Source organism: Schistosoma mansoni, chromosome 2 (genome assembly GCF_000237925.1).
Source record: "Schistosoma mansoni strain Puerto Rico chromosome 2, complete genome".
NCBI classification, from domain to species: Eukaryota; Metazoa; Platyhelminthes; class Trematoda; order Strigeidida; family Schistosomatidae; genus Schistosoma; species Schistosoma mansoni.
Genome location: NC_031496.1, coordinates 18,253,514 through 18,276,055, shown reverse-complemented (window position 1 = coordinate 18,276,055; position 22,542 = coordinate 18,253,514). Strand labels below are relative to the sequence as shown.

Here is a 22,542-nt window from a genome sequence, read left to right as displayed (position 1 = left end):
CTTACCCGTTGGATACCAGCTCAGTGGTCTATCGGTTAAGGGCTTCGGCTCTAGACTGGTAGGTCCTGGGTTCGAATCTCGCGAGAGCGGGTTCGTGGATGCGCACTGCTGAGGAGTCCCATAATAGGACGAAGCGGCCGTCCAGTGTTTCCAGGTTTTCCATGGTGGTCTAGCTTCAATTGACTCATGCTTTCTACTATGAAAAATACTAAATCTCCACAAAACCCCCTTCTGATAATTAAAACTAATATTTGTTAGAAATATAATGTCATTATACCATTGACCAACAAGCTATGGGTTAGGAATTTATGTTTGAATGCTAGAGGTACTAAACACATGTTTATGCTTAGGTCACTTAAGTGAAAGATAAATTTGTTACCAAATATTTAGAAATCGTGTTAGAATAACTACACTTGTGCTCTGAATCAATGAAACCTTTTTGAACATCCAAGTTGAAGCATAAGAACTTCTTTATTTTCATCAGTACTTCAACAATAAAGAAAAACTAATGCTCATAATTAATGACTTTAATACATTTAATTTCTGTTGTCTTTAAGTATTTTAAATGCATTAAGTTATTTAAATAACACAGTAATATCCATACTTCTTCAAAATATTTATTGAGTAAATGCAATACTTCTTAAAGCCTACTCTTTGGATGTCACGATAGTTAAAAGGTATTACATTACTATTTTTTTATATTATAACTAGTTGTACATGCGCATTTCCGCTAGTTAGCTAAGTACATACATATAATTAAGTTAAGAAGTAGCGTAGTGAGAAAGTCAATCAATGGCATTCAGAAGTGACTTAAAGAATAAGTACATTTCATTGGCTAAGGAATGGTCAATTTCTTAAAGACAGAGTGGTATATATTCATATGAATGAGCACTTGTGCATTTCGTTCGGTAGTCAAATGCACTTACCCACTCACTCTTTTCTTCTGGCTCAAGTAGTCAGTTTAGGGGTTAGAGCATAGCACACCGTGTGTCAGTATCAGAATTCGAACACTGCCTGTCACATCAAAAACATGGGACAGTTATTCAGTAACGACTTATTTTTCGGAAACTAAATTAATAATTTTTGATAAACTGTGAATTATTATACTTGAATTGAGGAATAAAATAAAATATTTCGAGTGCATCTTGCTTCGGAGCATCGTCCTCTTCGTGACCGGATACAGTAGCAACTCTTTCATATCTAGCCTTTGCTGTCCAGCTTGGGTTCAACTGGTTTCACTGATTCCGAGTACTGCCAATTTGTATCTCCCCATTTCCGTTGCTATTCATCTGGTTCTCCCAGTCTACTACATTGTCCGGATGATCCATGTACCTATATTAATAGTTGCTCTGGCTGTTAGAATAGGCATCAGCCTCGTGAGTTCCGAGGAATCTCGTCTTTCATATTGAGGCTTCATAATTCTTCTGAATTAATATCCTTCAACCCCCAGAGCAGAGTTTAAACGGTTTACATTGTTTATTGTAGTCGGCGTTTTTAAGCAATGTTGTTTTCAACTGGATGGGGTTGCCGGCCCAACGCCTAACCCTCCTTCTTTATGTGGGTTCGGCACCAGCAGTAACTCTAAGAGAGCTACAAGCGGAATTTTTTTTACATAAGATATATAAACTAAAAAAGGGAAAAAGACTAAAAAAAGAAAACCAATGAATAGTGTTAGGATTACTCAAAAAATCTGAAAACATTGTTACATTCTTTCCTAACTTCACTTGGTTAGCTACCAAATAAGGATGTATATTTCATTCAAAGTGTTTTCTATGCCATAAATTTTCGATGTGATTCTTAATTTGAAGGTGTTTTTTTGAAGTGAACAAAAAATGTGCTGATTTTTGAATTTGATATTTTAAAAAAATTTCTGATTACCCCTAGAGATATCCTTTGATGGGTTTTTCGGATTTCGAGAAAAACATTTGGGTTCATTTTTTCTATTTAACTAAAATTTTAAAAATTTCGTAACAATGGTGATAGCAAATTGCGGTTGAAATCAACTTTTACGATAAATGTGACACAATGATTAATGCTTTCTTTGAAATTCCTTTATGAGCATAAATCATCAAGGTTACAAGCATGTGCTCAAAGCAACTATCATGAAACACATTTCTCATGTATATTTTGTGTCGAACACTTAAAGATTAAAAAATGCTTGGCTTTGTATGGTCCACGTGGGGTTACGATTTATACAAACGTTCTGTGATTTCCAACTAATATGTAAATAATTTCACGATCAATAAATTAGTAAAGTATATAGGATGAATGATAAATGTATAGACGAATATTAAATTGCTAGTTTCTCATTCTAAAGGTAAAGAGCTTGTGACTTAAATTTTTATGTCAAGAATATTTGACCTGTTGTGATCTTATAAGACTTATTTTACACTAGGAAAACTATGGTTACGGAGAAACTGAAAGAGCGAAATTACCTATATCTGATCTATTATATATTTATTGTTACCCCACCGTTTAAACCTCAATCCTATTATCAGTGAGGCTAGCTAGAACTAGGTGATTTAAAAATGATCTAGGAGAAAAATAACCAATGAATGAACTTAGAATCATGTTGGCTTATCATGGTAGTTCAAACGAAGAAGGCACGTTTGAATGATTATCAGATTTTGAAATCCTATATTAGGTGATAAACTTCAAACAGATCCTTCTGCACATGTTAATGTCTTCTCTAAACTTGGGCTTACATCGAAACAAACCAATGTCTAGACTCAATCAAACAGTTTTTTTCATAAATTCTCTCGAAAAATGACACTTAGTAGTTTAAAAAGTCAATTAAATTTATTACTAAATCTTATTGCAAACTAATGAATAAAATGAATGGATTGGATGATCATATACAAGAGTAAAAATATCAAATTAGCCTCGTTCAAATTTTCAGGTACCATATCATTTTTTCTGAATTTCAATTCTACAAACTTAGGTCAGTCAAATTAGAAATAAAATTTTATCAAGTTCTTATTTTAGGTAGAAACGATCAGGTTGTATATTCTGTGATAAATCAAAAGTAGATGATCAGTCGAAAAGACTTCCTCATACCAATTCTGTTGTCATATTTGTTTAAACATAAAGATGTATTAATTATTCATAGTGATAATCTATAAAATGAATTCGAAAATCATTGAAATCATGAACTAATAAATGATAGACCACTGCTGTAAACCTGGAGGCACTCCTCAGTTGAGGAGTTCCATATAAAAGACGAGATAGCAATCCAGTGTTTTCAGACTTTTTGGAATGGTTTAATATTGATCGGTTCATAATTTTGATGTAAATCAACAATCTCCAGTACCTTATCTATTAAAATGAAAATGCATAAAACCTAGGTAAAGATCCTAAATTATAAAAGTGCTTCACATAATAATCATTCTGATATTTTTTGTCTCAAAAGTCGACAAACTATTTAAATTAATTTTATATAGTTGAAATCATGAGACAATTGAAGCTAGACCACCACTGAAAACCTGAAAGCACTGGGCAGCCGTTTCGACCTATTTAGGGACCCCTTAGCAGTGCGCATCCACGATCCCACCTCACGAGATTCGAATCCAGGACCTGTCATTCTAGCGCGAGCGCTTAACCACTAGACCACTGAGCCGGTATCCAACAGTGTTAATGTCTAACTTCAACCAATCCACGAAGTTGAGCAACCGTCCACCATTGTCTTCAGTGAGTTACTATCTCACGACAGATCTGGTTGAACTCCACTGGCCACTGCTTCTCACTAGAACTCTAGGAAAGTCCTCATGGAGCCACACACAAATTAAAGAATATATTCACTGAACAGGTGTGAACACATAGAACTTCATCCACTTAAGAATGGAAACGTCATTAATCGACCATTTTCGTGGATTTTTTCCATCTGGTTCAAGTGTTTTTCAAACCACTATTATGCTGATGATGACGATCATCATCAATGAATGTTCTACACAAACATATTTTTTTTTCCAAAAATATTACATATAGGCAATAACTATTGTGTAACTGTAAGACAAGCATCTGTTTATATTTTATCAAAAAATGGCTAGTCAATAATTCAGATTATTGTTTTGCTTTTAAGATTATTGGTCACCATTTTACGAATAAGATAAATATTTTGCACAATACTTGTTTTCATTTTTCATATCATTCATCATTATAATATTGTTGATTTTCATGACTACAATTATTCTATGTATTTTTGACATACATAGATTCTCAGTGAATTGTTTCTATATTGCCATATGGTTATGAGTTTTTAGTTAAACTGAATAGTGATTAACCTTTTGTCCGATTTGGATCAACCAACTGGATCTAACTGAACTCCAGTCTTCATGTTTTATCATGATTCAAACTTAGTAGCTTTTATTTCAAATAATAACGTCCTATCTACTAAACTACTGATTCTAGGTAAACACTAGCTTATCTAACGATATGACATCTAGATGATTATTACTTGGGGTTTGAGTCCTCTCATTGTTGCTATTTGCCATTGAATTTACATCATTTATTGAAGGAATGCTTTGGAATAGTCATTGTCACAAGCTATTACTCGTTTTCTTCAATAACCATACAGTTTTATATGAATAAGAAATGTTCAATTGCATCTTTTCTTCAAATGTCTGCTGTAAAATAAACAAAAACATTGGCTGTAGCGGCTGTAAAATTAAATTCCTTCAAAGTAAATATTCTAGTTAAACTTAAAAGAACACATGTAATATACAAATATAATGAAATATTAGTTCCATATTATAAGCCTGGACGCTTCTCTTTTGTAAATAAAGGAAGTCTAAGATTTGGGAAATAAAATAAATTCATTAAATTTCGAGATCTTTCATCAACTTCAAACAGCTTTATGTTACAGTTATTAAGATTATTTAAAACTATTGTTATCTGTTAACTATTTATACATCTTTAATACTTTTGGAAGTAGTTTCAAATTATAGGTGACATACACATTTATTCTCTGATGTTTCCCAAAATGACCTCAATGTGGATTTCATTTAGGAAATTTCATGAAAGCAGTGCTAATAAAGGATAATAAAAATAAACTGTATAATATCGAACATTCTTATATTTTACTTACAAAAGTGACTAGACACATTTATATTATGTCCTTATGTCCGGTTGATTATATCACGCGTTACGACCACCGGTTAGAGACACCGATTTATAGGACCATATTAGTGACACACAAACCTATACGAGCAGTCAGGAGTTACTGTCGTCTCACCTAGATAATAGCTTCTCTCTTAACCAACCCGGTTTAGTCCAGAACATCAATATCAGCCTCCACGATACGAATAATATATTTCAGATATACTGGGTTTATATACAAACATATCAGCTCGCATCATACTATAGATAGAGAATAACAATTATATAAGATCAAGCCCAAAAGTGGCTGTGATTGTAAGAGACTGTAATAATATATTAGGAATATCTTAAGAATGCCTAATCGTATAATAATATTCAATAGGTTAAATGAAAGCTTATAATAAGAGGAATATGAATATATACATAATATAGTCACTTCATAGTTGTACAATGAGAATAAACTCATAATATTAGTCCATAATTAATTCCAAGAGGTTATAATTCCCTTTTTCTCCGTTTGGATACAACAATTTGACATTAGTTACTACTCATCAATTAATCAACATAAATATGTCATATCTACTGAAGATCAACGGCAGTCCAAATGACTCTCAGTAGTTATGTCACCAACTGTGATACAGAGTGACACGAATTTAAAACTAACGAGAAATATTAGTTTTTCTTTAAATTTAACATATACTTTGTTGGTTATTTGAAACCAGTACAATTTGGTTTTAAGACTGGTTATATAAAACATCATTGTGAGATTTTGTTTATAAGTATCAGATTTTTATATTATTTTTTTTTTCGATTTAGGCGATCACTGGAACCGTCTTGGATGAATCAAATTTTCTCTCCGATCAATTCAATATTCGATGTAATAGTGAAACAAGAAATCCAATAGTATCCACTCCACATAAAGTATTAGATCCTCCTAATAGTTCTTCAGTTGCAAATAGATCCAGAGGTATAGCAGCACGGTTAAGGTTTCGTAATTCACGTAGATCAAAGAGTGCTCATGATAGAATTCCTGAAGTAAGTTCAGTGTTACTTATTATTAAATTTATGTTTATTTGTTCTTATATTTTATCTGCTACGTAGAAAACATTTTATGATATCAGTATAGGGTTATGAACATTGATGAGTTTTGACCGAGAGCACTAACCGACCAATGTTAGACAACTATTAAAACCTAGAAGTACTGCAGAGAAACAGAATAAGAAGAAAGTACCATGTCAAATTGAAGGGCTTCTCTTAAGTGCGATGTGAAATAACCAAAGAAAGAGCTTCCAATGGATAGAATGAATGGCGAAACCATCAGGGAAGTCGTCATCAACTGCAGTAAAGAGTTGATTTGGAATGCCCCGATACATGATATTATCAGACCAACAGAGAACAAACTGTATATGTTCTCGGGATGGACGTAAACATTTGTTTCAAGATCTCGAGAACTAAAAATAGTACTCAGACTCACCAACTGAAAATGTGAATAGTGCGACATAATGAAGGGAATATATGTGTACTATGAATGAACAGAGTTTTATGGCTGGAATTACAGTTGGACACTACATGAATCATTAAAATTATGTGTTATGATAACAATTAGTTAAGTTCATTCCAACCATTTATTCTAAATGAGCAAAAACCCACCCAGTTAGTTATAAAAATAAGAATGTGATCGAGCAAAAGGTGATCTTTTTCTGAAAATTTAATTCTCAAAACTGTACAATCGAACACATATATGTTTTACAAAATTTATTTATGATAATAACTGATCAAGAGTAGTGAAATGTGTGGAGTAGTTAGTGGTACGTAAAAGCAGTTATTCTTTTCTAAAGATCTAGACAAAAGTTAGGTATGTTTCTAAAACTAGGTAGATAATAAGTATTCTGACACTGGGCTGTATAATTTAACAAGATAAATTCTCAAAGAAGAAATAAACTAGTGCAGAGAATAGAGATAACAGAAATTAGGAATTAAAAAATATTAATAGGGTACAAGCAAATGTTACTATTAAGAGATTACATAAGTAAAAAAACGTAAAGTCTTGATCCACATGGAAATAATTGGTTGAACGATTCTTTTGTGCGCATACTTTGAATTTCCTGCGTCATAATTCGAGGCCTTTAGCATTACAGAGGAGAAGGAAACGTATTTATTTTCTCAGTTTAGTCAATAAAATTTACCAGTATTTATCTTAATATGATCATATGGATAATGATAAACGATTCTGTTGACTACCACAATACATCAGAAGGGGGTTTTGTGGAGATTTTAGTAATTCTATATAGCTGATGTCATGAGTCAACTGAAGCTAGACCACCATGGAAAACCTGGAAGCACTGGCCGGCCGTTTCGTCTTATTGTGGGACTCCTCAGCAGTGCGCTTCTGATAATGATTATATACTCACCAGTGACTGGCTCCATGAGGTATTTCATGGAGTTCTAGTGAGAAGCAATGACCAGTGGAGTTCAACCAGGTCTGTTGGGAGATATCAACTCACTGAAGACATTGATGAACGGTTACTCAATTTCGTGAATTGGTTGAAGTTAGACATGAACACCGTTGGATGACGGCCTAGTGGTCTATCGGTTAAGTGCTCGCGTGCGAGACTGGTAGGTTCTGGATTCGAATCTCGTGAGGTGGGATCGTGGATGCGCACTGTTGAGGAGTCCCGTAATAGGACGAAACGGCCGTCCAGTGCTTCCAGGTTTTCGATGGTGGTCTAGCTTCAATTGACTCATGATCTCCACTATATACCATCATATATGTTAACAAAATCTGCATCATTTGTATACCTCTTCATAGAGTTTTATATACTTATTATTTTGATAGCATTATTTTCAATAAAGCAGTTTCTTCAAATACCTAAGTCTTGATATTAAAATATATTAAATTTAATTTTTATTAGACATTATCAATTAATGAGTTACATAATGTAATCCTATCTTACCTAATTTCTTTTGAACAGTTTCATATCATCATTAGCTTAGATGTTTAATGCTGCAACTTGATACGATGCACACTGAACGTTATTTAGTCGATTCACTATAGAAAATCATGGTAATTTGAAACCATTCCTGATATGGATGAATATTTATGTGTAATATATAAAAAAATACAAGTCGTCTTTTCTATGATGACCTCATAGAACAATCCAAATAAAATGAGTCACAAACGTTTATTTTTATCTTTACCGAACTGATGAGCAACTAAAATTTCAATTTGTCTTATTGAGTTAACCAAATCTTAAGCTAGATATGCTTCTTAAATGAATTTATCAAACAGAAACATTATAGTGGTCTATTCGTTAACAGGACAGATTTCCTTAATATTAGGACTAATCATTGTGTTGGTGGGATCGTTATTTACGAGTCAAAAATCTGTTAAAACACAATACATATTTGGACGTATAAATTGGTTCAGTGTAAAACACTTATTGGTCAACGATAAGTAATGTCGAGCATCAGATTAGGAAACATATGTTTTACATATTTTTATGAATTTATTAAACCCAAATTGAAACTTGGATATTACTTACTTACTAAAGTCTGTTACTCCTCATAGAGGAGCACAAGCCATTCACCAGCATTCTCCATCAAACTCTGTCCTTGGTTATCCTTTCCAGTTGTTTTCAGTTGCTGTTCATCCCTTTGATATCTTCTTTCAATTCCAGACGTAGTGTGTTATTTGCTTCCCTCTTTTCCTTTTATCCCTTCACGATTTCAAGTTAACGTTTGCCTCGCGATACAGTTCGGTGATTTCCTCAACGTATGTCCTATTCACCTTCGACATTTCTTTCTAATTTCCTCTTCAGATTTTTAGGAAAAAGCGTTTGAGGTGGATAGGATATATAATGACTTTAAGTTCTATTGTTTTGTAAATATATAAGTAAAAAGCCAACTGCCTTATAATCTCTTTCCATTTTAACTCGCTCTTATTAAATAATCTGAATTCTGATTATCTCAACTATTTCAATATATTTCCTAGGTATTTAGTGAAACTAGCTGATTAATTAAGTTTAATAAGTGTATGTGATTCATGACAACAGCTGGATATAGACTAGTTACAAGTTAGTAAGATCAAATTACAACTACCAAACAGATGTTCAAATTATAGTAAATAAAGAATAACTGAATCGTCTAGACAAGTGTTTATTTAATCTTGTTTTTTTTTGAAAAAAATAGAAATTTAACCGGCAGAAAGGGATCATGATTTCAGGAAGTGTTTTAGTCTTTTGTTTAAAATACCTCTCTTCTTCTTGTTTAGAAAAAAATTATGAAATCTGATCCATCTGTTGTTGTGTTACAAAGAAGAATATGTCAATATATACAAATTTATTAACTGCATTTTCAAGACTTGAAATTATATCGTAGTATGGTACATCCTAGGAATCTATTTAAACAAAGCAATATTAACAAGGTTTATAGAATAAGAGGAATTCATTCTATTTCATAGTTTTTCATCAACTGTATGCAATCTAAAATTAAAATTATGAGTTTAAATTTAATTATCAACAAACGTTTAACATACTTTAGTTTGTAAAGTTTATGACTAAAAGAGAGTAAAACATTTACAAGTGTAATTGTTAGACATCTGGTTAGTGAACATGAGATGAAAATAAGTGATGCATTCAAAATAAAGCTCCCAAATGCCCTGGTAATGCCCCCTAATGCCCTGGTACGGCCGAGAGTGGGGAGAGTTCGCTCTCCCTCTCGAAATGATTTCACATGACCACGCGTATATAACCTCTGCCAGGGAAGTCCTACTCACTACCTTCTCGTGGCATTACTGTTGTTTACGAAATTGAGAGGACGAAAAGCGAATGTCCGGAGCTTCAACCGGTTTGGTGGACACGGCGAGTCCACCTAGAGGAGTTAAAAAACCCTAATTCCAAACCAATGGTGCACATGGGCTCCAGTATCCTGATGGAACGAATGGCGTATGAATCAATCGTTGGTCACCGGCTACCATGGGACTGCATCTTCTTAAGATGCTCCACTGCCTTGTGGATCAGAACTTTAGGTCGAAGGCCCGGGGTGTGGCCCCCTAAGAAAACCACCTGCTTCGGTTTGGGCACCTGGGAAGTATCACAGCCCTCACACAAATCAAATGAGATTTTTGTGGCACATATATATCTGGTGCTTCCTTGTACCAATATTTATGTGTTTAAATAAATAAATAAATATTCAAAATAATCAATAAACAAAAGGATATCATTCTTACTCTATTTTCTTAGAGGTGATCACTATCAAACTTTTCCGACTTGATCTATATATACAGAATTAAAGATCTTTCACATTATGCAACGAGTATCATCTATTTTACGGTTCAATAAAATTCTTGGTTTCACCTCTCTTTATATTCACTAGAATTAACTTTAAATATCTATGTATTAATGGGCTATCTTATTTAACTTCAGAAATCAGTGCGTTACAAACTTGCTATGCTTGAATTTTCCTTTGAATGAAACTGTCTATTTATGTCAAGTTTAAGTATTTAATAACACTTACTCTATGTCTTCTCAAAAATTATATTTGACATCTTACATCTTTGATTACTAAAATTGGTAAACCCATGATTTCTACTTATCTAGAGTTAATTAATTGAAACCAAAGTTACAATTATTTTAATCGGTAATTATGTTATTAATGTGATCTTCATACTAACATTCATTAACCAATATCACTTAGTATAGACTATTTATTCAAAATTTCATTTGACATGTCGCTTATTCTTTATTTCATCCAACTAAATTTATCTTGTTGATATGGTTTTCTTTTTTCAGTCTCCTCAAAGATCATTTCATATGAGAAACAAAACTGATTTATCACCTACTAGAAATTCACTTACAGATAATCTAATGGATGATAATTCAGAATCAAAAAAATCATGGAAATGGTGGCGCTTAAATAAAGATAATGAATTATTTAATAATGTGCGTCGACGACAATCGATAGGAATAATTGCAGAACAATATTTACGATATTTTACAAATGACAAAAATGGACATTCACGTGGTAGTAGTCTACCACCAACTGATAATAACAACAATAATAATATTTCTAAAAATGAAGAAAAAATACCATCGGAAAATCAAAAATTAAATGTTAGAAAATCACTCCAACAAGAAGATATTCTGAACAACTTAAATGTTCATCATCAAAACAATGGTGAATGTAGTCATGTTAAAACATATCCACCGACTCATGATGGTCACCTGATTTTTCATCATCAACCTTTTCATCAGGATCAAGTGAAGCAACATCAACAACAACCTCAGTATCAATTAAATGGAAATTTTGTTCATCATGACCCATGTATTTTAATGCCAACATATGTGCCTGCAAATGACTTGCAACGAATAAATTGTAGTCATCAAAGAATTCGTCATTTTAGTGGACATCAGATAAATGAGGTATGTGAATATCATGAAAATGTTCATGTTGCATATATATCGCCTGGAATCATGGTATATTTTCTTGAGAGAAACTCACTAACGAATTACATCGTCAGATCACTATGTCTGTTTAAAATAAATGTTTACATTAGTCAAGATTATAATTTTCTCTTTTACTGGTAAACAAAACAAGTAGGTACATGTCTACGTAATTCCACCCTAATTATTGTAAAAGAGAATGAGGATTTATGAAGTTTGCAGTAATTTTAATAGTTTAACTCATGGGGCGATCTAAGCCAGACAACCACTGAAAACCTGAATGCACTGGACGGCCGTGGAGTCCTAACCGTGTCGGGTGGAGACAGTTATCCACCTTAGACAATGGATGAAAGGTTGCTCAAGTTCATGGATTGATTGAGGTTAGACATTAACATTGTTGAATGCTAGCTCAGTGATCTGGAGTTTAGACATTTGCGCGCGAGATTAAAAGTCCTGGTTTCGAGCCCTGCGTGAGGGATCGTGGGTGCGTACTCCTGAGGAGTCACATACTAGAACGAATTTGTCATCTAGTTGTTCCAGATTTTCAATAGTGGTCTAGCTTACATAGACGAACGAATTTAACTATTATAAAACAATTTACAGCATTTCTCCCTGGTTCAGTGTGTCAAGGTCTACTGTATGAACAGAAGTTTGAAGAGGAACATAGCTAAACAACTACCTAGTTGTATTCTCTGTGTTATAAGTAGTATTCTTCCACATGTATAAATTTCCAATTATATTGGTATATTAAAGTCATACCTAGAGCTTTACAACCTAATCATGATTAACTAATTTCTAAATATAACGCTAAACTGTGCAAACATTTTTGGAACCGTATTGAATATTGCAAGGTGTAACTCGTTCTGATTATCTCCGTCTTCTTATTACACTATCGAAATCTATTGAGTACATAAGTTTGGAAATTTTGATAACATTTATCAACATGGTATGATTTTATAATTCAAACAGAATGTCGTTTTTATGAATGTACATTCCATTAATAGATGACTTAATTGAATTTATTTAGGTACTATAATGGGCTAAAAAAGAATTCTGATTTCATAATGTTGATAGACAGCATAAGAATATAAATTACGTTCGTGTCTATTTTTGTTACCAGGTTCGTTTTACACAACTGGAAACACAGAGACACTTGTTAATTTATCCTAAACATACATATTACTTCATTAATAGGACTTTCATTCATCAATAATATAAATATTGAATCTTATAGTATGTCTAATGATTATAGAAAATGTAATATAAACAGAGAAATTTGTCTGTGGGATTTCCGATTATAAACATATTTGGCATACTCTACTTATATTGACAGATATAAGTAGTATGTAGCACCAATAGGAGGTTAAATAGTGAAATCCAAGGTAGAAGAAGATTTCAATGAACAGAACTGGAAAGAAATCTGGGAACAATCAAAATAACAACAGAATGAATGTAATAATGAAGTATGTAAAGAACAATGTTAAAAGGATTTACAAATAATGTATTTAACTCATGATTTCCATATTTTACCAAGTCACTGTGTGATTTTGCACAAACAATAAATTGCTTATCCCTACATAGTCTTTGTTCGTAACGCATATATATTCAATTAATGATCAACATGATGAGTTATGGTTTAGAGAAACGTGTTTTTGTCTACAAATAATAGGATAAGAATTCAAGATTTTCAATATGACAATGTGGGTAACATGTGTAAACGTTAAAATGATTAGTATGCGTAGTATAACAGAATCAGATTATAAGCGACGGTAGGACTTCTTTAAAGAGAATATTCTTTAGTTCTATTTTGAACTTTTCATTCTAAGAAAATTATTGTGATGGCGACGCTAAATGAGCATCTATTTCATAATTAAATGTAGTTAGTTTTGTGGAACTGGATAGATGATTTTATTTTCAACCAATTAAAGTTGTTTAGATATCAACGTAATATTCTTTTATTAGTATAGGAATGATAAACAGTGCTAGTGTTATGAATAAGGACACAACTACAACCGAATTATATTTTAACACAAAGTTACAGCTTTTAAGTAAAACATGAAAATTATACGTTCAATCCTTCTTTTTCAAAATGTCCATTAATTGTCTCAGACATTATTGTTCCTTAATTTACATATCAAGCATTCTCTGTTCCCATTCTCTTCTATTCGATCTCAGCATTCTGCTGTCAAACATTTCATTTCTGATTGGTGTTATATATTACTTATGTTGACATAGGTAGCACACATCACACTAGTAATATATGAGTAATCAGTCATATACATACATATGTTTTCTAGTAACACTGAATAGTTTACAAATCATTTTAAATGCTAGTGAGACAATAAAAATTATATTTTATATGCAACCTGAACTATTTTTTTTGTTTTACTTAGCAGCCTATCTTCTATAATAATCGAAATAACCTGTTAATGAGTGGATATATTAATCAGAATCATTTTGATTCTTCCTACAATCATCTTCAGACCACGAACAATATCAAAAAGCAATCTTCTCAAACAAATAAGATTTTAAATAACCATCACGTTTTCTATCGATCCCCATCCTCGTCATCAACCTCGTATACATCTCAAACAAAAAATCCTAATGTACTTGAACATGTACCAAGTGCATACTTTTATTCTCTACAGAGAAGGAATCATTCTTCATCAAATACAAAAGAACATTCATTTGAAGCACCATGTAGTGTTTCTATTGTCAGTGGTGGTAGTATGACTCCATTTATTGTTAATCCTTCTCCACGAGTCACTACTACTACTTCTACTACTTCTACTAACATTATATCCACTTTATCTTCGATAGCACCACCGATACCTCCAAGAGTACATGGTCGTAGACCGATTGTCTCGAAAAATGGTACAAAATTGATAGAAGAAACTGTTTCATCGTATATGATCGACAAAAAATTACTTGATATGAACAAATTACAGTTTAGAGAAACTAATAAAAGTATTGCAAATATCACTACACCTACTAATACTACTTATACTAATAATATGTGTAAACCAGTAGTAAAAATAGCTGAAACCGCTATGAATTTGTTACAATGTAGCTCACGATGTTTCGATGGAGGTGATCAACATCCTTATTTTAATTGTATGAATAATCAACAGCATTATGTAAAAGCCAATATTTTGTCGAATAATCAAATTAAAGTAAGTTCGAAAAGTTTATGGTTGAAATGCTTGAATAGACTATTATATGATTTATACATAGCAAATTGTATGAATAGAGTGAATAAATCAGTTTAAATGAATATAAGACAATATTAAAATTTGGGCAGAAGTTTTATTCCATGCATTTTTCTAAGATTGCAATTATATTCACGCTCACTTACTTACTTACTTACGCCTGTTACCCCTCGTCGAGGAGCATAGGTCACTCACCAGCATTCTCCATCCAACCCTGTCCTGGGCAATCCATCCCAGTTCTTTCCAGTTGTTATTCATCCTTTTCATACCCGCTTCAATCTCCCGGCGTAATGTGTTTTTGGCCTTCCTCTTTTCCACTTCCCTTCCGGATTCCAAGTTAGGGATTGTCTCGCGATGCACATTGGTGATTTCCTTAATGTATGTCCGATCCACTTCCAACGTCTTTTCCTAATTTCCTCTTCAGCTGGAAGCTGCTTTGTCCTCTCCCATAAAACGATGCTGCTGTTAGTATTCGGCCAGTGAATGTTGAGTATATTCACGCTAGCTGATTGGAACTTCTCCTGAAGTCAATTCTTTACGTTTTCACGTTGTGGTTTTGTTTTATTGGACATTGTTCGTGTAATTAGTACCACATTATCTACAACGATACAAAAATATTCGGCTTCTTTGACAGCTTATTTAATATGGTTCAGGTTATTTTGGATAAAAATATTGATTTATAATCTGTTGAGGAAATTTTTAAGTAGCAAATTAAACATTAGGGATGAAATGGTATGGGAATATATGTTCACTGCTATAGGCGTATACGTAATCGATGAACTACGTAATACAGATGAACAATATAGGTTTATTCATGCTAAACCGACACTCATAGTCGATCAGATGTGTCAGGAAATACTTTTTAAATTGCTTTTGTTTGCTATTCATTCAACTATATTGGATGATGCTCATAATGAACTTATCTAACAGTATGTTAGGTCAAACTGTTTTTAAGAAATGGTAGAAGTTATCAAAGACATTAAATGAAGAAAACAGTGTATATTACAGATCGTTTAAAATGAATATTCTGAACCGTTTTATCCCATCTCATTATTCTGCAGCCATCGTGAACGTCACAAAACTTCCAGTTCCTGAGCTCAGTTAGATATGAACTTGTGAGTCAGCAATTCATAAAAGTCTTAAGACAGGAAGAAATTGCTGTCTAATGCTTCTTAATATCTAGTGTTAACTCATTCGTTATCACTTTGATAATATAATTTTCTTAAGTGTGACTTATAGGAAAGATATTTATGTATTCAGTTATCTGTTGAACTCATATGAACTGAAGTTACATAATCTTTTGCTTAGTGTGCTAGATAAACTCAATATCATACTCAAAAAGTCTGTTGTAATTCAGATTTTTTATATGAAACAAAATGATTTTCCCTAATTGAATAAAAAGATGAGCTTCATGTTTTATTTTTGTTCCAAATAAAATAAAGGTTATATATTAAACTGTTGATTACTGTATTGACCTGATTTCTGAAATTTCAGAAACCTACATTCTTTTATTTCTACAAGCAATTTGTAGATTACACTTTGCAATCAAATTCAAATGTTTACCTTTCGATATCAGTTCGTTTATATAAATGTGTTTATGTGTGTGTGTACTTCTATGTAGATAGATATCACAAAATTATTTCAATGAAAACTGATGGGATTTAGGTTACGGTCTGTTTCTTTGAAATATCAACGCGATAATTAATAACATAAATATTCAGTAAGAAAGAGAACTTTTTTTACAGCCCCAATGGTTTATTTGTATTTATTTTTCAATAGTTGAAATCATGAGTCAATTGAAGCTAGACCACCTTTGGATGCCAGCTCAGGGGTCTAGAGGTAAATCGCTCGCGCGCGAAACTGATAGGTCCTGGATCCGAATTGAGCGAGGTGGAATCGTCGATGCGCACTGATGAAGAGTCTCACAATAGGACGAAACGGCCGTCCAGTGTTTCCAGGTTTTCGATGGTGGTCTAGCTTCAATTTACTCATGATCTCAACTATCGAAACTACTATAATATCCACAAAACCGCTTCTGATATTAAATTTATTTTTCAAGTTATTAAACAAAATAGATTTTTTTTATCTATACAAATGCAAATTACTAATAGAAGCACAACTACATCAATACTCCGGTTGAATTTCAATCTCATGAACAATTTAACCACTAAAGTTATTATTTTTTTTGTTAAACTAACTCAGCGACATCAGTTCACTTACGCTAGGTTTCATAGACCTATAAACCTATTTAGTCTGTTATTCAATTTTGTGATACTTCTTCTCTTTCAATAAATCGACATGGATTTTTACTTCATGAGTATAAAGTTCAGTTAAAAAAAAAGAATTTTTTTAAATAATTGAACATATTACCCATGAAAACTTTTAAACAGGCTAAAATAATTTATCATAAGAGTAATCTAGTTTAAACTATTTAGACATGAAGTGAATAAAGAAACTATATCATGAACAGTCATACTGTGGAGAACAAGAACACGAATGGGGATAATTGAATGTATTCAAGCACAAAATTACTGAATATCGCAGTAGAATATGAGAACCATATAGTAAACAGTTAATTTGAAAAATCATCGATCAATTGTCTCAATCTTCATCGTTTCTTCTGCAAATATCAGTCCATCATCTCCGAATATTATTGTTCATGCCTTTTCATACCAATTGCGTTTCGTTCCCGTTTTCTCATTATCGGTCTTCTACTGAAATACATTCAATGCCCGACCATCGTTATATACTATTCCTGTGGACATAAGTCACCCACACCACAATACAACACTAACTAGAAGTAACTTATAGTTTGAGAAAAAAACAACGTTATGCTTATCTCTTACTGACTGAAATATAATAGTGCTGAAGTGTAATTAATGCGCTCAATAGTTTTCAATCAGCTGTTTATAACAGTAATAAATGAACTAATTAATAGTTCTTTTTCAGTAAAATTTCATTCCATTTAAGTAGGTCCCTTTAAAGAAAACAAAACATATTTTTTTCTATATCTATGTTGTTTGACTTTCGCGAGTTTCATAAATACACACCAAATCAAGTTACTAAATTTTTGGAGGCTGATACACTATTTATTTCATTCTTTTCTTTTTCTTTTCTTCCGATAATTTAAAATATGGCGATACAAGATTATCTGTTCAATGGACTTCACTGAATTCGAATAATATTTGGTGAACCTGTATCAGGAAAATAGTTTCTATCTTTGCGTAGAATTTTTCGTTTCTTACTACAAACTTATATAATTCGAAAAAACTTTCAAACCTTTGTGTCTTGTGAGTACATCGTAGAATAATAGTAGTTTTCTTAGGGTAATTAGTTAGTCTCAAACTTTGAAGAATATCGAATTTCGGAATCAACTATTTCCAATTTGTCTGATTTTGTGGAAATATGTAGATCATTCTTAATTGAACTAATTCTGCAGCATTTTGAAATATGATAACAAAAAGTGTTTATCATCCATCATTAAATAATTAACTAATTTTTGTATTGCCTTCAATTATCGAAAATTATGTTTAGTAAATTAATGATTGATTATAAATAAGTAATATATTTGTAATATCCTAATGAGTAGAGAAATTAGATTTTCTGACGTTTCGTGACTCAGTGTAAGCCACTTCTTCAGAGAATAGATAACCAAATTAAAATTAATCCAAGTTTCAATAGTACAACACGAATATTCGGTGCGATCAATCAAAAAACAGGTCTGAATAAATCAATGACATGTCATTTCAGTAAAGGTTATTCATAAGCGATATGTATGTGTGCACTGTTCATGATGAAAAATGTGTGACCTTTATAATGACAAAGCATAGAGTTTAATCTGCAATGTAATGGTGTGAATTGTGAATAATATCAGACTAGGTGACTAGGATAGATAGTTCAAGTAGGATGTATGGTAAGGCCTTCCTTTCTATTGAGAGCAGTAGAATTATGCATTATATGGAACGCTTCAGCTACTCTCCTTTCTTTGTAATCGTAAAAAACTTTTTGTGGTATTTTGATATTTTTGAAATCAATTTGATGATTGTTGAAAATGGCGTGAACTGCTATTGCCGATTTAATTTGAAGTCGATCCAGTTCTACAGGATTATTAGGAGGTTTCTTTGTGTACCTAATATCTTCTTTGGCACGAGTTAAGATTTCACTAGATGACTCTCCAATATAGAAGGCATCGCAATCGACACAACCTAATTTGTAGACGCAGTTCTGTGTAGACATGAATGGGATTTTTTCTTTCAATCGAACTAAAGTATTTCGAAGTGTGTTCGTTGTTTTGTAGTATACTTTAATTCTGTGTTGTTTTAAGATCCTTTGGAGTTTGATTAATACAGTATATATTTAGGAATTACTACACATGGTTCATTTTCCATAAGTACTTACTGTACTCTATTGCATATAGCCTATAAATAAGACATAAACTACTTTTCGTTATATTTCAATAATTTGATTTTATATAACATTCGACTGTCATGTCCTAATTTAGGACATTTTTATTTTAATCATGTTTAAACTATCAATCGAATCTTAACGTAGAAAATCTTAACAGCGGTAAAACTTTTTAAGAAAGTGTTAAGATTTAAAGTATTTTGAAACTTGTCTGTGAATATCTTGATAATGACAGTGAATTAGAGATATTATCGTGGTGAACGAAAGCTCAGGTTGAGTAAACCAATTCATTGGTTTGTAAAATATGAAAATCATACATTGAACACATCATTTACATACCTTCAATCAGTTGTCCTTTATATACTTCATCATTCTCTCGATCCCATTATTATACCGATTAGTCCTCGTTTTCCTTTCCCTTCTCTTTATTTCACTCCTCTTCTAAGAAGCATTCCACTTCCAATCCCTCCTACATACCATCCACGTCTGCCTGCATAAGTGGTACACACTACACTATCATAATGAAATTTTTTGATCCCATAGTGTGTGTTTCGTTCAGCGATAGGACTAACTTATGTAACTTAAAGCTTATTAAACACTAAATTTTATAACGCGAATTATATTGAAAACAAGTGTAGATTTAAGAGTTTATAAAACAATAAATATCCCTGCTTTAACGAGAGCCAATAGTATTTTCATACACAGATATAGTTTACGATTACATATGCAAAATGAAATGAATTAACGAAAAACATGACAAATATTACCAGGATTCACGAACTGATTAATAATTAGTGATTAATGTCATATTCGCCTACATGTTAGCTCTCATCAGAGTTTATTGACCAAACTGATCCGGCTGCAAATCTAAATGATTCAACATTGCATGCATTTAGGTTTATAAAGTATACTGAATATTACAGACATACATATTCATATATGAGTACATGGACATGTTACATTAATATAAAGAATTAAGAATATTTAATATTACAGACTATCATTTTTCATCATTACAGTTTTAGGATAACTAGTAGTCGACATAATCTGAAATTTCATACACTTGAAAAATATCATCAAAATAAATCAATTGGGTTTTGTGGAGATTTTAGTAATTCCATATAGTTGAGATCATGAGCCAATTGAAGCTAGACTACCATGGAAAACCTGAAAGCACTGGACGGCCGTTTTGTCCTATTATGGGACTCCTCAGAAGTGCGCATCCACGATCCCACCTCGCAAGATTCGAACCCAAGACCTACCTGTCTCGCACCAGAGCACTTAACCTCTAGACTACTGGGCCGTCATCCAACGGTGTGAACGTCTAACTTCAAGCAATCCAAGAAATTGACTAACCATTCACCATTGTCTTCGGTGAGTTAATATCTCCCAACAGACCTGATTGAACTCCACTGGTTACTGCTTCTCACTAGAACTCCATGAAATACCTCATGGAGCCAGTCACTAGTGAGCATATGATCATTATTAGAAGGGGGTTTTGTGGATATTATAGTAATTTATTTTTAATGGTTGAGATCATAAGTAAATTGAAGCTAGACCATCATGGAAAACCTGAAGGAGCAGTAACCAGTGGAGTTCAACCAGATCTGTTGGGAGATATCAACTCACTGAAGACATTGGTGAATGGTTGCTCAATATCGTGAATTTGTTGCAGTTAGACATTAACACCGTTGGATGCCGGCTCAGTGGTCTATCAGTTAAATGTATAGACATATATTGAAATACTTCCAATCATAAATGTAGAATCACTTTGATGATTTTGTTTTTCATTCTTGAATTTATAATCTAACTATTTAATATTAATTTCTTTCTTCCTTATAACATATATAAATACATAATTTATTCTTACTAAAGATGTATGATCTGTGGTGTTTATATTTTTAATATTTTCAAGCAACCAACACTTCGACTAACTTTTCAATGATCTTTTCCTGTTAATCAGTTACTAAGTAACTTTTTCTACTGTTTGAATTCTCGGTAGTTGTTTTCTTTAATGAAGTCAACAGTTATTGCTTAAACTAAACAACTATATTTGTATCTTACTATTTTGTATCTGTTTCTATGATTATAATAATTTCCGATCTAAAAAAAAAAACAACAAAAAATCAATACAATTTCCTTAACTGAAGGGAATAAATTTTGTTAATTATTTTGATATTATTATTGTTACTGTTTGATTGGCATTAAATGAATAGTAGAAAAAACGGTTTATAAGATAAACTAATCTAAATGAAATCAGGTAGTAAATAACGATTGATTGATGTCAAGGAAAATAATAATTTGTCCAGTAACTAATAATCATTTAGTCAAATTGGCATAAATAAATTTTAGTTAGAGAGTTGAACTGTGCACAATAATTCGGACAGGCGATCATTGTCGAAATATGTCACAAAGAAATAATCAATCAACTCTGAAACTGGAGACTGATTATCAATATTATGTTAGATTTAAATTAATAAATCATGAACCCTAAGACGTTTTTTTTTAATTATCTAACATTAAAATGTAGAGTGTTTTTTGTTGAGTCACTCACACTGATGGCTATATTTCAAGTTGTTTTATAGGATTTAGTTAGAGTTAAGGATTAGACAGATAAGAATGTTCCATATCATCTCAGACAAACACCAAATCGGTTATCGTTTATTAGTCAACCATTGTAAGCAACTTGATCCTGTAAGATCGCAGTTGAACGCCAAACAGATTAGATGAAGATAGCTCGGACTATGATAGCTATTGATACATACATTCTCATAAGACCAGAGGTCTACTTTCCTGACGAGTAACAGCATAAAAAGCCCATATTCGGGCTTCGTCTAACTCCCTGATTTATTGTAAATAGCATTCATTTCTTTATTCGTTTAGCAATATTGTCATACGGTATCCATGATTAATCAATTATTGAACTCAACAAATTACTTTCTGTTCATTTATAGATAGCACCACTAAACGAACGTGATTATAAACAGTTTAATGAATTCACTTGTTTTCTGTGAACACATTTGTTATATGTATTAATTTATAATTAAGAAATTATCGTGCAAACAGATTTAAAGTTACGAAAAAACTAATAACCCTCAACAGATTATCTATCATTGTATCCTAATCTTTGACGACGAACGTTTCAGAATACATCTTATAATTAATGAGGATATTACTAACTATACTGAATTCCTTATACTAAGTGTTCAGCATCCTGTTTAATTCAATATTCATTTTACGAACTAATTTTAAGTTCACTATAGTTGTTCAATCAGATCACTTGTTAATATTTCTTAAAAATATAATTTCTACTGCTAGCCACTATCCATCTTTGCTTATAATGCTTGTGAATTGAGGCTATATCGAGGCAATACGCACAGTATGCACATATGCTA

The 22,542-nt window shown here is 32.2% G+C and overlaps 1 protein-coding gene across 1 annotated transcript in view; it reads left to right on the top strand.

The window, feature by feature from the left end:
* Smp_122950 (hypothetical protein) overlaps nt 1-22,542 on the top strand; it is a gene marked incomplete at both ends in the record, with an annotated part of 41,623 nt that overhangs the window by 5,373 nt on the left and 13,708 nt on the right. The window contains 4 exons of the mRNA XM_018795955.1: nt 5,911-6,129; nt 10,884-11,513; nt 14,018-14,261; nt 14,355-14,707. Of these exons, the coding sequence (XP_018650215.1) occupies nt 5,911-6,129; nt 10,884-11,513; nt 14,018-14,261; nt 14,355-14,707 (1,446 nt within the window). The remainder of the gene's footprint in view (nt 1-5,910; nt 6,130-10,883; nt 11,514-14,017; nt 14,262-14,354; nt 14,708-22,542) is intronic.